We start from the raw sequence: 13,796 nt of genomic DNA, 5'->3' as shown, positions 1-13,796 counted from the left end.
CATAAATTAACACTGCACCCATTCTATGTGGATGATACTGTTCCACAAATTCCTATCAACTAAGACCCTCAAGAGTTTTAAAATTGCAGTGTTCTTCTACTCAGGTCTTTTCATTAAAGGAATATCTAAAATTGTGATTAAATTGCTTGAAATTGTACAATATTTAAGTGACATACTTTAAACTTCCAAAAAACTGCAAAAATGTCAGTTAATAACTTTAACAAACTGACAATTAGATCAATTTAATGAGGGAGACTGCATAAAACCATCTAAAAGATGGTAACAAACTTAATGGCAGCAGAATTTCACAGGTTTGAGGAGAATAACCTTTGTGCATTATGAATCCAGATCTTTTGACATTTCTGACAGGCAGCAAAGGGAAGCCGATGCCATAGAAATTCCGCTTTCAATACAGTGCAACCTGTATTTAGGACCCCAAAAGAACACAATGCTGATTTAATAGCTGTAGTGGATTGGCAGCAGGGAGAAACGGTGCTCAGCCAATTACTTCATCTTGAACAAAGAATCTGGCCAACTAGCTCAAACAAGTAATGCTACATTACTCAAGCCATCCCAAGTATTCACTGTGCTGTAGCAATGAAATGAGTGCTCCATTATTTCTATATCCCTTTAACCCCTCAAAGCTTTCCTGAATAATTCTATCAAAAACAAAAAAAAGATTAAAGGCCATTTCAGTGGTGAGTACTAATATTGATAATGCCTTTTAAATATAAGGGCTAATGTTCTAACTGAATGTCTAAGGTTTTATGGCTGCTATTTGCTAGATTGAGAACACCAATCAGATCAAAGAGACAGTCACACTTCCCTTTAAACTGAAATAATGTTTTTGCTTTGCTTGGGATTGATGCATCAAATTTGGGTTGGGCTCAATTTTTTGCATTTAAACCTCAATGTAGATCTCCATATAGGATCTGAGTAATAGAAATGGTGAAACATGCAATTTTTTAAAGGATGTATTCTCACCATTGAATAGGCCCCTTTGGCCATAGCCTCACCAGTAATAACAAATGTTGGTCTGTAACAATTTTGAGTAGCTACAATGGAAAAGAACTTAAATGAGGCAGAAATTTGGAGAAAAGCAGCTTTTACAAAAAAACACTAAATGCATAAAGTGACCTTTGCACTTTGTCCTTGCAAACAGATTTGGTGCCATGTGGCTTCGATGCACAAGCACCAACGTAAGACTTGAGTAGTTGCATACAATGTCTGACTCCAGATCTGTAAGGGAGGTAAAAGAAACAGAACTTTATACCATATCTAACAAATCTAAAAGTTAATTACTCTACATTCACATTTCATTCAAGAAAAAACTTATCCTTAAGTCCTGTTCTATGCAAATATTTTCAGTGGAACAATGATTTTAGATTCTAAAATGCGAATAAAACTAAAAGGTAAAAAGCTTGGTCTTCTCCAACTGTAAGCTGAAGGCAAGGTCTTAACAAAGAAACTTGGATATTTATGCAATGCAATCAAACAACAACAGACTGAAATTGGACATCAAAAAATTGGTTAATATTACAAGTATGGAAAAATTGATTAATATTTAAATTTGTCAGCAAATTAGGATCATACACAAACAAAATTGCATACATATTTTATATTTAAAATGGTAAGCAATGGGCTGTGCACTAAACAAGAGTTTATGTAACATTAGAACAGAAAATAACAAATATGTATTTCCATTAAAAACCAAGACATAAATCCGCACACGTTTTCAAAAGAGCATTATCAGTATAATTAATCACATGTTAAACACTTTCATTACTATAAAGGAGTCAATGCAACAAGATCACTAATGATTCACATGTAGCTTACATTTCAACTCACTAAAAATGGGAAGCGACTTCTGTCTTTACAAGCTTCACAGGGATTCCACATGCACGCATTTTTTTTAAAAAACACACATCAACTGAATATAGACCAGGATGGACTTTGAAGTTTAGGAAAACGGACCAATAGATAACAGATGCAGTTCAATGCAAACAATGTAAAATTGATATGAAATCAAAATCAGTGCAATAGTGCATAGATTAAGGAAGAACCTGAATGCTGTTGTGTGAAGAAAATATAAACTCACTACCTTACAGCATTAGGTTGAGGGTTTAAATATTTTTCTCTTGCACAAAAGCATTCAGGTTCTTTCATGACCTGCTTTATCTGTAGTACTGTATACAGTGGCATGCAAAAGTTTGGGCACCCTAGTCAAGATTTCTGTTACTGTGGATAGCTAAACGAGTAAAAGATGACCTGATTTCCTAAAGGCATAAAGTTAACCATAGAACAATACAAGCCCTTCAGCCCACCATGTTGTGCCACCCTTCAAACCACACTTAAGACTATCTAACCCCTTCCTCCCACATATCCCTCTATCTTAAATTCCTCCATATGCTTATCTAACAATCTCTTGAACTTGTCCAATGTATCAGCCTCCACCACCATCCCAGGCAGCGCATTCCATGCACCAACCACTCTCTGGGTGAAAAACCTCCCTCTAACATCTCCCTTGAACTTCCCACCCATTACCTTAAAGCCATGTCCTCGTTTTGAGCATTGGTGCCCTGGGAAAGAGGCACTGGCCATGCACTCTATCTATTCCTCTCAATATCTTGTATACCTCTATCATGTCTCCCCTCATCCTCCTCCTCTCCAATGAGAACAGCCCTAGCTCCTTTAATCTCTCCGCATAATCCATACTCTCTAATCCAGGCAGCATCCTGGTAAATCTCCTCTGCACCCTTTCCAATGCCTCCACATCCTTCCTATAATGAGGCGGCCAGAACTGGACACAGTACTCTAAGTGTGGTTTAACCAGAGTTTTGTAAAGCTGCATCATCACTTCGCGGCTCTTAAACTCGATCCCATGGCTTATGAAAGCTAACATCCCATCAGCTTTAACTACCCTATCTACCTGTGAGGCAATTTTCAGTGATTGGTGGATATGAACCTCCAGATCCCTCTGCTTCTCCACACTGCCCAGAATCCCGCTATTTACCTTGTACTCTGCCTTGGAGTTTGTCCTTCCAAAGTGTACGACCTCACTTCTCTGGATTGAACTCCATCTGCTCAGCTCTGCATCCTATCAATATCCCTCTGCAAGCTTCGACAGCCCTCCACACTATCCACAACACCACCAATCTTTGTGTCATCTGCAAACTTGCTAACCCAGCCTTCCACCCCCTCATCTAAGTCATTAATAAACATCACAAAAAGTAGAGGTCCCAGAACTGACCCCTGTGGGACACCACTAGTCACAGCCCTCCAATCCGAATGTACTCCCTCCACCTCAACCCTCTGCTTTCTACAAGCAAGCCAATTCTGAATCAACACGGCCAAGCTTCCCTGGATCCCTTGGCCTCTGACCTTCTGAAGAAGCCTACCATGCAGAACTTTGTCAAACGCCTTACTAAAATCCATGTAGACCACATCCACAGCACTACCCTCAATCTTCCTGGTCACCTCCTCAAAGAACCCTATCAGGCTTGTGAGTCAAGATCTTCCCTTCACAAAGCCATGCTGGCTGTCCCTAATCAGTCTATGATTCTCTAAATGCTCATAGATCCTCTCTTGGAATCCTTTCTAACAGCTTACCCACCACAGACGTAAGGCTCACCGGCCTGTAATTCCCTGGACTATCCCTACTACCTTTCTTGAATAAGCGGACAACATTCGCAACCCTCCAATCCTCCGGTACCATCCCCGTGGACAACAAGGACTCAAAGATCCTAACCAACGGTTCAGCAATCTCCTCCCTCGCCTCACGAAGCAGCCTGGGGAATATTCCGTCAGGCCCCGGGGATTTCTCTGTCCTAATATTTTCTAACAACTCCAACACATCCTCTCTTAATATCTACATACTCTAGAACATTACCCTCACCAACACTGTCCTCAGCATCATCAAGACCCCTCTCCTTGGTGAATACTGAAGAGAAGTATTCATTGAGAACCTCACCCACTTCCACAGCTTCCAGGCACATCTTCCCACCTTTGTCTCTAATCGGACCTACCTTTACCCTAGCCATCCTTCTGCTCTTCATGTACGAGAAAAAAGCCTTGGGATTCTCCTTAACACTACTCACCAAAGCCTCTTCGTGTCCCTTTCTCGCTTTCCTAAGCCCTTTAAGTTCCTTCCTTGCTACTCTATTCCTCACAAGCCCTGTCTGATCCTTGCTGCTTACATTACACCTTATGTATGCTGCCACCTTCTTCCTAACTAGTTGTTCCACCTCTCCTGTCACCCACTGTTCCTTCACCCTACCACTCCTTCTCTGCCTCACCGGGACAAATTTATCCCTAACATCCTGCAAGAGATCCCTGAACATCGACCACACCTCCATAGTACATTTCCCTTCAAAAATGTCACCCCAATTTACACTCCCAAGTTCTCACCTTATAGCCTCATAATTCACCTTTCCCCAAGTAAATACCTTCCCGTCCTCTCTGCTCCTATCCCTGTCCATGACAATTCTAAAGGTTATGGAGCAATGGTCACTGTCCCCCAAATGCTCACCCACCGATAGATCTGTCACCTGTCCTGGTTCATTACCCAAAACTAGATCTAATAGGGCATTCCCTCTCGTTGGCCTGTCAACATACTGTGTCAGGAATCTGTCCTGGACACACCTAACAAACTGTGCCCCATCTAAACCCTTGGCACTAAGTAGGTGCCAATCAATATTTGGAAAGTTGAAGTTTCCCATTATAATAACCCTGTTATTTTTGCATCTTTCCAAAAACTGCCTCCCAATCTGCTCCTCAGTATCCCTACTGCTACCAGGCAGCCTATAGAATACTCCCAGGAGGGTAACTGCCCCTTTGTTCCTAACTTCCAACTCTAGAGAGGATCCTTCTACATTATCTACCCTTTCTGCAGCTCTAATAGTGTCCCTAACCAGTATCGCCACCCCTCTTCCTCTTCTCCCCCCACCCCCATCCCTTTTAAAACACTGAAAACCAGGAATTTTCAATATCCATTCCTGTCCTGATGTCAGCCATGTCTCTGTAATAGCCACAATATCATAGTCCCATGTACTGATCCAAGCTCAGTTCATCTCCCTTATTCCTGATGCTTCTTGCATTTAAGTAAATGCACTTTAGCCCATCCACCTTACTACTTTTATAGCCTGTACTCTGCTTCTCCTTCCTCAAAGCCTCTCTACCTGTCAGATCTGACTTTTCCCCATCCCCTTCTTCCTCTGACCTACTCCCCTGGTTCCCTTCCCCCTCACAATCTAGTTTAAACCCTCCTGAACCACCCTAGCAAACCTGGCCACAAGGATATTGGCCCCCCTCAGGTTCGGGTGTAACCCGTCCTCTCTGTACAGGTCCCACCTTCCCCAGAAGAGATCCCAATGATCCAAAAATCTAACACCCTCCCTCCTACACCAGCTTCTCAGCCACGCATTTATTTGCCATCTCCTCGTATTCCTCCCTTCACTATCGCGTGGCACTGGCAGCAATCCCAAGATCGCTACCCTCGAGGTCCTGTTCTTCAGCCTTCTGCCTAGCTCACTAAACTCACTTTTCAGGACCTCATCCTTCTTCCCACCTATGTCAATGGTACCAACATGAACCACGACTTCTGGCTGTTCTCCCTCCCATTCTAGAATCCTGTGGACCCAATCAGTGACATCCTGGACCCTGGCACCAGGAGGCAACATACCATCCGGGATTCATGCTCACTGCCACAGAACCTCCTATCTGTTTCCTTGACTATCGAGTCCCCTATCACTACTGCCTTCCTCTTCTCCTCCCTTCCCTTCTGAGCAGCAGGACCGGTCCCAGTGCCATAGACCTGGCTACTGCTGCTAGGCCCCGGCAGGTCATCTCCCTCAACAGCCTCCAAAACGGAAAACCTGTTACTGAGGGGAATAGCCTCCGGGGTCCTCTGCTCTAACTGCCTGTTCGTTTTCTTTTTCCTTTTCCCTCCCCTGACAATCACCATTCTATCTACTTCCTGGACTCCAGTAGTACCTGCTCTCCTTATGTACAGTATCTCAATAACTCTCCCCCCCCCCCCCCCGATGCTGTGGACTGTTTGAAGCTGCAACTCCAGCTCATCGATTGTGAGCCAAAGTTCCTCCAGCCTCAAACACTTACTGCAGATGTAGCCATCGTGGACCGTAGCAAGGTCCACGAGCTCCCACATCAAGCAGCTGCAGCGCACCACCATGACCTCCATCAGAACTAATTCTTTTCTCCCCCCTAGTTTTTCTACTTAAAAATTTATAACAGATATCAGGTAAACCTAACCTTTACCTACCTACCAGCTACTCACCTGCCTTGCCCCTTTACACCAAAGCCCCTTGAGCCAAAGCCCAACCACTCTGCTCCCTCTCACTCAGCTGCCTGCTCCAACGCTGCCTGCTGGATATGGCAGTTTGCTTCTTAAACTGCCCGCGCCTTACCTGTCAACGTCACGCACCTGAGCAGTCCAGCCCTCACTATTCCCGATTAAAAAGTTATAAAACAACTTAAAAAGAACCTTATAAAATCTGACCCTTATAATAAAAACCCTATTAAAAAGATGACACATTTCTTTAATATTTTAAGATTACTTTTTATTTCCATCTCTTAGTTTCAAAATAACAAAAAAGGAAAAGGGCCCGAAGCAAAAGTTTGGGCACTCTGCATGGTCAGTACTTAGTAACACCCCCTTTGGGGAGTATCACAGCTTGTAAACGCTTTCGGCAGCCAGCTAAGAGTCTTCCAATTCTTGTTTGAAATTCTGCACCCGTTTTTCTCCAAACTTTCCTGTGTCCTCACCACAAAATTCAGTGTCAGAAGCTTGCAAAGGAACATCTAAACAAGCCTGATGCATTTTGGAAACAGGTCCTGTGGACTGATGAAGTTAAAATAGAACTTTTTTTGGCTGCAATGAGCAAAGGTATGTTTGGAGAGAAAACGGTGCAGAACTTCATGAAAAGAACACCTCTCCAACTGTTAAGCACGGGGGTGGATCAATCATGCTTTGGGCTTGTGTTGCAGCCAGTGACACGGGGAACATTTCACTGGTAGAGGGAAGAATGAATTCAATTAACTACCAACAAATTCTGGAAGTAAACATCACACCATCTGTAAAAAAGCTGAAGCTGAAAAGAGGATGGCTTCTACAACAGGAGAGCTATCCTAAACACACCTCAAAATCCACAATGGACTACCTCATGAGGCACAAGCTGGTTTTACCATGGCCCTCACAGTCCCCCAACCTAAACATCATCGAAAATCTGTGGATAGACCTCAAACGAGCAGTGCATGCAAGACGGCCCAAGAATCTCACAGAACTAGAAGCCTTTTGCAAGGAAGAATGGGCAAAAATCCCCCAAAAAAGAATTGAAAGACTCTTAGCTGGCTGCCAAAAGCATTTACAAGCTGTGATACTTGCCAAAGGGGGTGTTATTATGCACTGACCATGCAGGGTGTCCAAACTTTTGCTTTGGGCCTTTCCTTTTTTGTTATTTTGAAACTGTAAAAGATGGAAATAAAAGAAGTAATCTTGCTTAAAATATTAAAGAAATGTGTCATCTTTAACTTTATGGCTTTTGGAAATCAGGTCATCTTTTACTCGCTTAGTTATTCACAGTAACAGAAATTTTGACTGGGGTGCCCAAACTTTTGCATGCCACTGTATAGTACTGCATCATAAAACTATACACCTCTGGAAGATACAATTATGAAGAAAAATTAGAATTTTGGTCAAATGAATTTTATTTACAAATTTTCAAAATTAAATCAAAGGAATTGAGTGCAAATCAGAACAAAATGCCCATGCTGGCAAATATTTAAAAATCAGAAGTAACTTCAGATATCAATGAATTATAGGCTGTTCTAAACTATTATCTCCTGCTAAAATTTTGCACTTTCAAAAAAATTAAATTTAACTGAAATGACAACTCAAGGTTTCAAAATTTTAAGCAATGGCATCTTAAGCTTGGTTTTTCCAAGTGTCAGATGTCAATCTTCAGCTTATCTTGCAAAATATATGGATTGTGCAGTAACCAAAGTATTAGATCAGAAGCAACCAAGTGTTATGCTTTTTAAAATAATTTCTAGAACAGTTTTGACAAGCTAGATCTCAAGTTTAAACCTGAAGCTTTGGAGAAAACTCTACCATGAAGACATTCTGGAGACAATTAAAAACATTACAATCCATTAGTAATGAGGACTTGCTTCCAATCCTGTTCTGTGGTGACTCATGAGGCTGACATGCAACCCACTCTTCCAGTTGGGTCAGGTGCTGCCTGATGGGGCAGGCTTACACCAGGCAAGGCACGCGTTTACTAAACATTACTCTACTTTCAAAATTAATTCTCAAAATGTACGTTACATTTAATGTGTGGGGCTTATTAGGGATGGGCAATGAATTGCAGCCTTGCCAGTGATGACCAGATCCCAAATAAATGACAAACTTAAAATCAATAAGCATTAAGATTGGATGTTAAACTTACATGAATTGGTTTGCGAATTTACCAGTGTGGAGGTACGTAGCTATAGGCAGGTGTTCCTTGAGTCCTGTACGTTGGCACAGAAACTGGATGTGGTCCTAGTTGAGTATGTTGTGGTGTGGTCAGCAGAGTCCCTTTTGAGGGAAGGAAGAAATGGAAAAAGCTTCAATTCAACAACATTTCAGGTGCTTGGAAGTAACTAACTTTTCTGCACAAACAAACCTATCAGAACTGTGAGAGAAAGTTGCTGGATGACATTAGCACAATCAACCTATCCTTTTCACTTTGTTGCTTGGATTAATACAGCAGGTAAAAATGAATTTCAACGACTTGTTTAAAAGTTATGCAAGTACAACTGTTTCATGGTAAAGTTTCAAATGATTTTCAGGTGTTTACTGCAATAATCTACAAATTTTAAACTTTAAATTTAGGCAAGTGATTAAGAGGAAAAAACAGAATAAGAAACAGGATCTAAAAATAAACCCCATCTAACCTTGACACTTTTAGGTCCTGTTTCACATTCACCCCATTTTGATGTCGTCTGCATTCTTCTATCGCAAAGGACCAAATGAAGCAAGAAATGTAGAAAACCATTGCGTGTAACTTCAAATATTTTTTAAATTACAAGTTCCTACTATGATGCTAAGACATAACTCCATTTCATTAAGTCAAGAGGACAAAAGAGACTGCAGATGCTGGAATCTGGAACAAAAAACAACGCTAGAAGAACTCAGCAGGTCAAATTGGCATCTGTGGAGGCAAAAGTCGACATTTTGGCTCAAGACCCTGTTTCAGGAAAGTCAATTTGGACCTTTTGGTTGCAATTTTGTCAAGAGATGGAGATAAATCCTATATTGGAATTAACAGAAAATACTGGAAATACTGTGTCTTCACAGATGTTGCTGGACCTAAATTAATATTTCAGGTCAATGACCTTTCATCAGAACCAGTCTGATGAAAGTTCACTGAATTCGTTGTTTCTCTCTCCAGTTACGTTGCCTCACTTGTTGAGAATTCCCAACATTTCAGATTCTCAGCATCCGCCCAATTTTATTTCAGCCCTACAGTGGATTAACCACATAATAACTGCAATATTTCCATGATTTACACAAAGTAATGACACACTTCTAAGAGGTTACAAAGCACTACCCAAGGGAAAGTCTCTCCCTTATCAATCAACATTGACTATATTATACTTCTATAATATCCTTGAAGTTTAAGAAAAAGTATGCTTAATGACTATGGCATCTCAACCAGAGACCAGCAATTGACATGCAAAACTGGGATGCAGCAAGTTACAAGGTGATGCACCATTTCTGCTCAGATTGATCTAGACAGTTTAGAAACAAGATTTCTAAACATAACAGTTCCCTTGAGAATCACCATTGCAGTACAACTATCCAAAATAATTTCAAATGATCCCGCAATTTTGTTGGTTTAAATATTCAGCTTTGTGTAATAATTCCCCAAGAAGATTAAATATACACGTAATGGAAGGATGTTTGAATTTAATTATTCTTTATTACCTTCTCCATTTCTGAATACAGCTATTTTCTAAGTTAGGAAATAATGTACTGATACCCACCTTGAGTGTTTAAAGAGTGCTTCCATGGACTATTAACACAATTTTTGTGCATTGTTTTCCAAGAGTACTACGTACATTCACGGACTGCCTACCTGCTGTCATTGCCATGGTAGTCCCAGCAACCATACCCATAGCCATCCCATTGGTCCGTGGAGCAGGGACAGAAGTCGGGTAAATAGCAGGCTGAATGCTATTAGGTTGCACCACCGTGGTATGGTGAATTACATGAGGCTGTGCTGCATACACAGGCTGTGTATAATAAGCCCCCTGCTTAAAAAAAAATAAGAAATCAGCTAAAATCCTACACAAAATTTCATTAAAAGTGTATGCTATACTTTATACTATCAAAGTTCAAATGACAAAACACAAGCTTCAATTCGCCAAAATTTAAAAGCTTTATCACCGTAAAGGCTGGTTCAAGAAATTAGTACACCACATTAAGGCACTGAGGTACATGCAAAAATGTTGGCTTTGCCAGTGATGGCAACATTTCAATGCTTCAACAATCTACACATTTATAATAACAACAATGCATATAAAGAGCAGTTGAGTGTGCTCTCTGGTGAGTGACAACATAGGAAATCATCACTGTAAGGTGTTTTAAACTTTGCTATATTCCAGCAGTTGATAAAAACATCTTGGAGTGTCACACTGAGGTGCAGGCTAGATTCTTGCTGCAAGAGATAAGGCAGCAAGAGAACAGCATACCAAATTCCTGAGGCCAGAAGCTACAGGGTCTCCCACTTGCATGAAACCAAGTTGCAGAAGTGAAGGCAGAACTTGCCCAAACCTGCCAAGCTAACACCCATGACTAGAGGCCAAGGCTTTGGTCCCAACTTCTGCTGCAGTGAAGCAACAGAACCTAAGAGAAAAGGTGATGGTGGAGAAGGGAGGAGCAAGAGAGGGGAAAGGAAGGCAGAGTTTTGGGGGGGGGGGGGGGGGGGGGGGGGGGGGGAGGGGAAGGGGGTTGAAAAACGACTGCTAAAAAGGATTGGGAGGACTCAAGAACCAGGAAACTTGGGTGGGGCAAATAGTACGATAACAAAGGGGTAATGGCTGGTGCAAGGGCAGAAAGATGGGGTTGGGAGGGGGGTGGGGGGAAAAATCAAAAAGGAAGGCAGAAGGCAGGCATGGACAAGCAGGAAAGAGCAAGGGAGAGATACAGGGGAGGGGTCAGAAAAAGTCAAACATGGATGGTTGGATTGAGAGGCACTGCAGTCATGCTACATGGGATAGACACAGAGGAGGTTTTGCAGCTCAAAACCAGCCACCTCAGCGGTACAATGGACCATCCACAGATGCAGAAAATGCATCATAATTTGCAACCCTTTGACCAGATATATTCCTCAATCTACTGTTACAGAGAAGCACTTGTCACAAGCAGCATCAGATGCACCAAAAAATGCAGTTCCCATCTGGTGAAGCTGCAATACAAGGCATGTTTGCTAAACAATAAAAATAGTTTACAGTATAGAGCTAAGGAATTCGACAAGCAATAGTCAGAACAAAGCTCTCTCATTATACCACATCAGGAGCAAAAGGTGGAAAATTAAACATTAATGGGAGGCGACCACTCCAAGAATAGCCTCAAACTCAATAATGGTGGTAACCAGCTAGACTGCTAAAGACAAGGTGAAAGCATTTGCAAACAGGTTCGATCAAAAGTACTGAGCAGATGATCCCTCTTGGCTTCCTCCAGCTCTAGCACAGTTACAACAATGGAATCTACTTGGCAATGTGGAAAACTGGCTGGGTACGTCCCATGCACAAAAAAGTAAAACAAATCTAAACCATCAATCACTGCTAAGAAGGTGCCATCAAGCCTCTTCTCCAATAACCTGTTCGCCAATTCCCAATTTGTGTTTTACCAGCACCATTTAGCTCTAGACCTCATCACCGCTTCTGTTCAAACATGGATCAGAGTTGAAAATAAGAGATATTATGATGCATCGACATCAGGCAGCATTTGAGCAAGGGCATCATCATGGAGCCCTGGTAAAATTCAAGTTAATGGGCATCATTGGGGAACCATTCCAATAATGCAAGTCATACCTTACACAAAGGAATATGACTGCAGTCATTTGAAATGAATCATCTCAACCCCAGTACTGCTGCAGGAGTTCCTTGGGGGTACTGTCCTAGGCCCAACCATCTTCAGCCGCTTCATCAATGACCTTCCTTAAGGTCAAAAGTGAGGATGTTCATTGATGGCTGTGCAATGTCCAATTCCATTCACAACTCCTCAGCAAGTCTATGCAGCAAGGCCTGGACAACATGCAGGAATAGGCTGATAAGTGACAAGTAAAATTCACACCAAAGTGCCAGGCAATGATCATTTTCCACCTATGCTTGATATTCAATAGTATTACGACTCCCAACATCAACATCCTGGAGGTTACGATTCACCAGAAATTCAATTGGACCTGTCACATAAATACTGTGGCTACATAGGCAAGTCAGAGATTATGCATCCTGCAACAAGCAACTCTTCTCTTGGCACCCCAAATCCCTCCCACTATCTAAAAGGCACAAGTTAGAAGCTAAAAGCATGATGGAACACTCTCCACTTGCCTGGACGAAGGTAGCCCCAAAACGCAAGCTCAAAAACAATTAGGATAAAACAGCCTGTTTGATTGCTACTCTAATCAACACCCTCAATTTTCATTCCCTCCACCACCAGCAAAACATTGTAGCAATGTGTTATACCAAATGCACTACAGTTACTGACCTAGGCTATTTAAAAAAAAGGCTATTTAAAGAGCCCCTCAAAAACTCATGACCTCTATCAATGAGTACAAAGGCAGCTGGCAATTGGGAAGGACAGTATCTGTAGGACCCCCCTCCAAGTCATACACCACCAATGGAGTATCATTCCTTCATTGTCACTGGCTATAAATCCTGGAATGCCCTACCCAAGAGTGTTACACTCTTAGTCAGCATGAGTGGACTGACTTGAGGTGGCTCACATTTTCAAGAGCAATTCAGGATGGGCAGTAAATGTTGGCTTTGCCCACAACACCCATTCCCTGAAAAAAGGAATAAAAACAAAGCACAAGGAGGATTTGAGTTAATTTTCACCATGCATTTTAGATCTCAGCCTGCAATCAGTGATACACTGGCTGACAGATTTTCCACACTCAATTATACTCAAATCTGCCAAATTCCTCACTTTGTACTTTAACACAGCAGAAAAGATCTATTGTGTATTAAGTTGACAGGAGATCCAGTTGAGCTATGTGGTCCCACAGGCCAAATTCTCAAGACTAGCCATGTGATGCAGGCACCCATTGTATAAACACGTCAAGGGGAGAATTATGGGAGGAGAAAACTGGTTTCATATTTGCTTCCCTATACAACAACTGGCAAAGGGAGAACATGGCAAGCCATTCAGCCAATTAAATCGGAGATTTTCTTTCTTTCTCTCCATGCATGTTAGATCATATACCTTTGTTTGCTGCACATAATATCCATATTATTCCAAGAAAACAGGTGGAATTTTAAAATTGACAAGTGCACTGTAAATTTTGTAAACAACTTTCCACTAACACATTAGACAAAAAGGTTCTTTACCTGATATTCCAATTCAGTGTTACCTGTGGTCCAGTCAGTTCAGTAGTACCTTTCACATCCAAAAGCACTTAAGTATGTTTAAGCCAATAATACTTTGAACTACTGTCATTGTTTTGTAATGCAATATGGCAGCCAGTCAGTACGTGGGTTAATGACCAGATAAACTTACAGTAATGTCA

At 41.6% G+C, this 13,796-nt stretch overlaps 1 protein-coding gene across 2 annotated transcripts in view; it reads right to left on the bottom strand.

The window, feature by feature from the left end:
* Window positions 1-958: 958 nt before the first annotated feature.
* fam168a (family with sequence similarity 168 member A) overlaps window positions 959-13,796 on the bottom strand; it is a 79,508-nt gene continuing 66,670 nt past the window's right edge. Inside the window, exons 6-8 of one of the 2 annotated variants that reach the window (XM_052026679.1) lie at window positions 10,140-10,317; window positions 8,466-8,596; window positions 959-1,239 (exon numbers count right to left, since the gene is read on the bottom strand). In XM_052026679.1, coding sequence (XP_051882639.1) covers window positions 8,484-8,596; window positions 10,140-10,317 — 291 coding nt within the window. In that variant the 3' untranslated portion in view covers window positions 959-1,239; window positions 8,466-8,483. The remainder of the gene's footprint in view (window positions 1,240-8,465; window positions 8,597-10,139; window positions 10,318-13,796) is intronic. The other variant, XM_052026680.1, reaches the window with a different exon arrangement.

This window comes from Pristis pectinata, chromosome 11, assembly GCF_009764475.1.
Source record: "Pristis pectinata isolate sPriPec2 chromosome 11, sPriPec2.1.pri, whole genome shotgun sequence".
Lineage (NCBI taxonomy): Eukaryota > Metazoa > Chordata > Chondrichthyes > Rhinopristiformes > Pristidae > Pristis > Pristis pectinata.
This window is presented reverse-complemented; position numbering and strand designations above follow the sequence as displayed.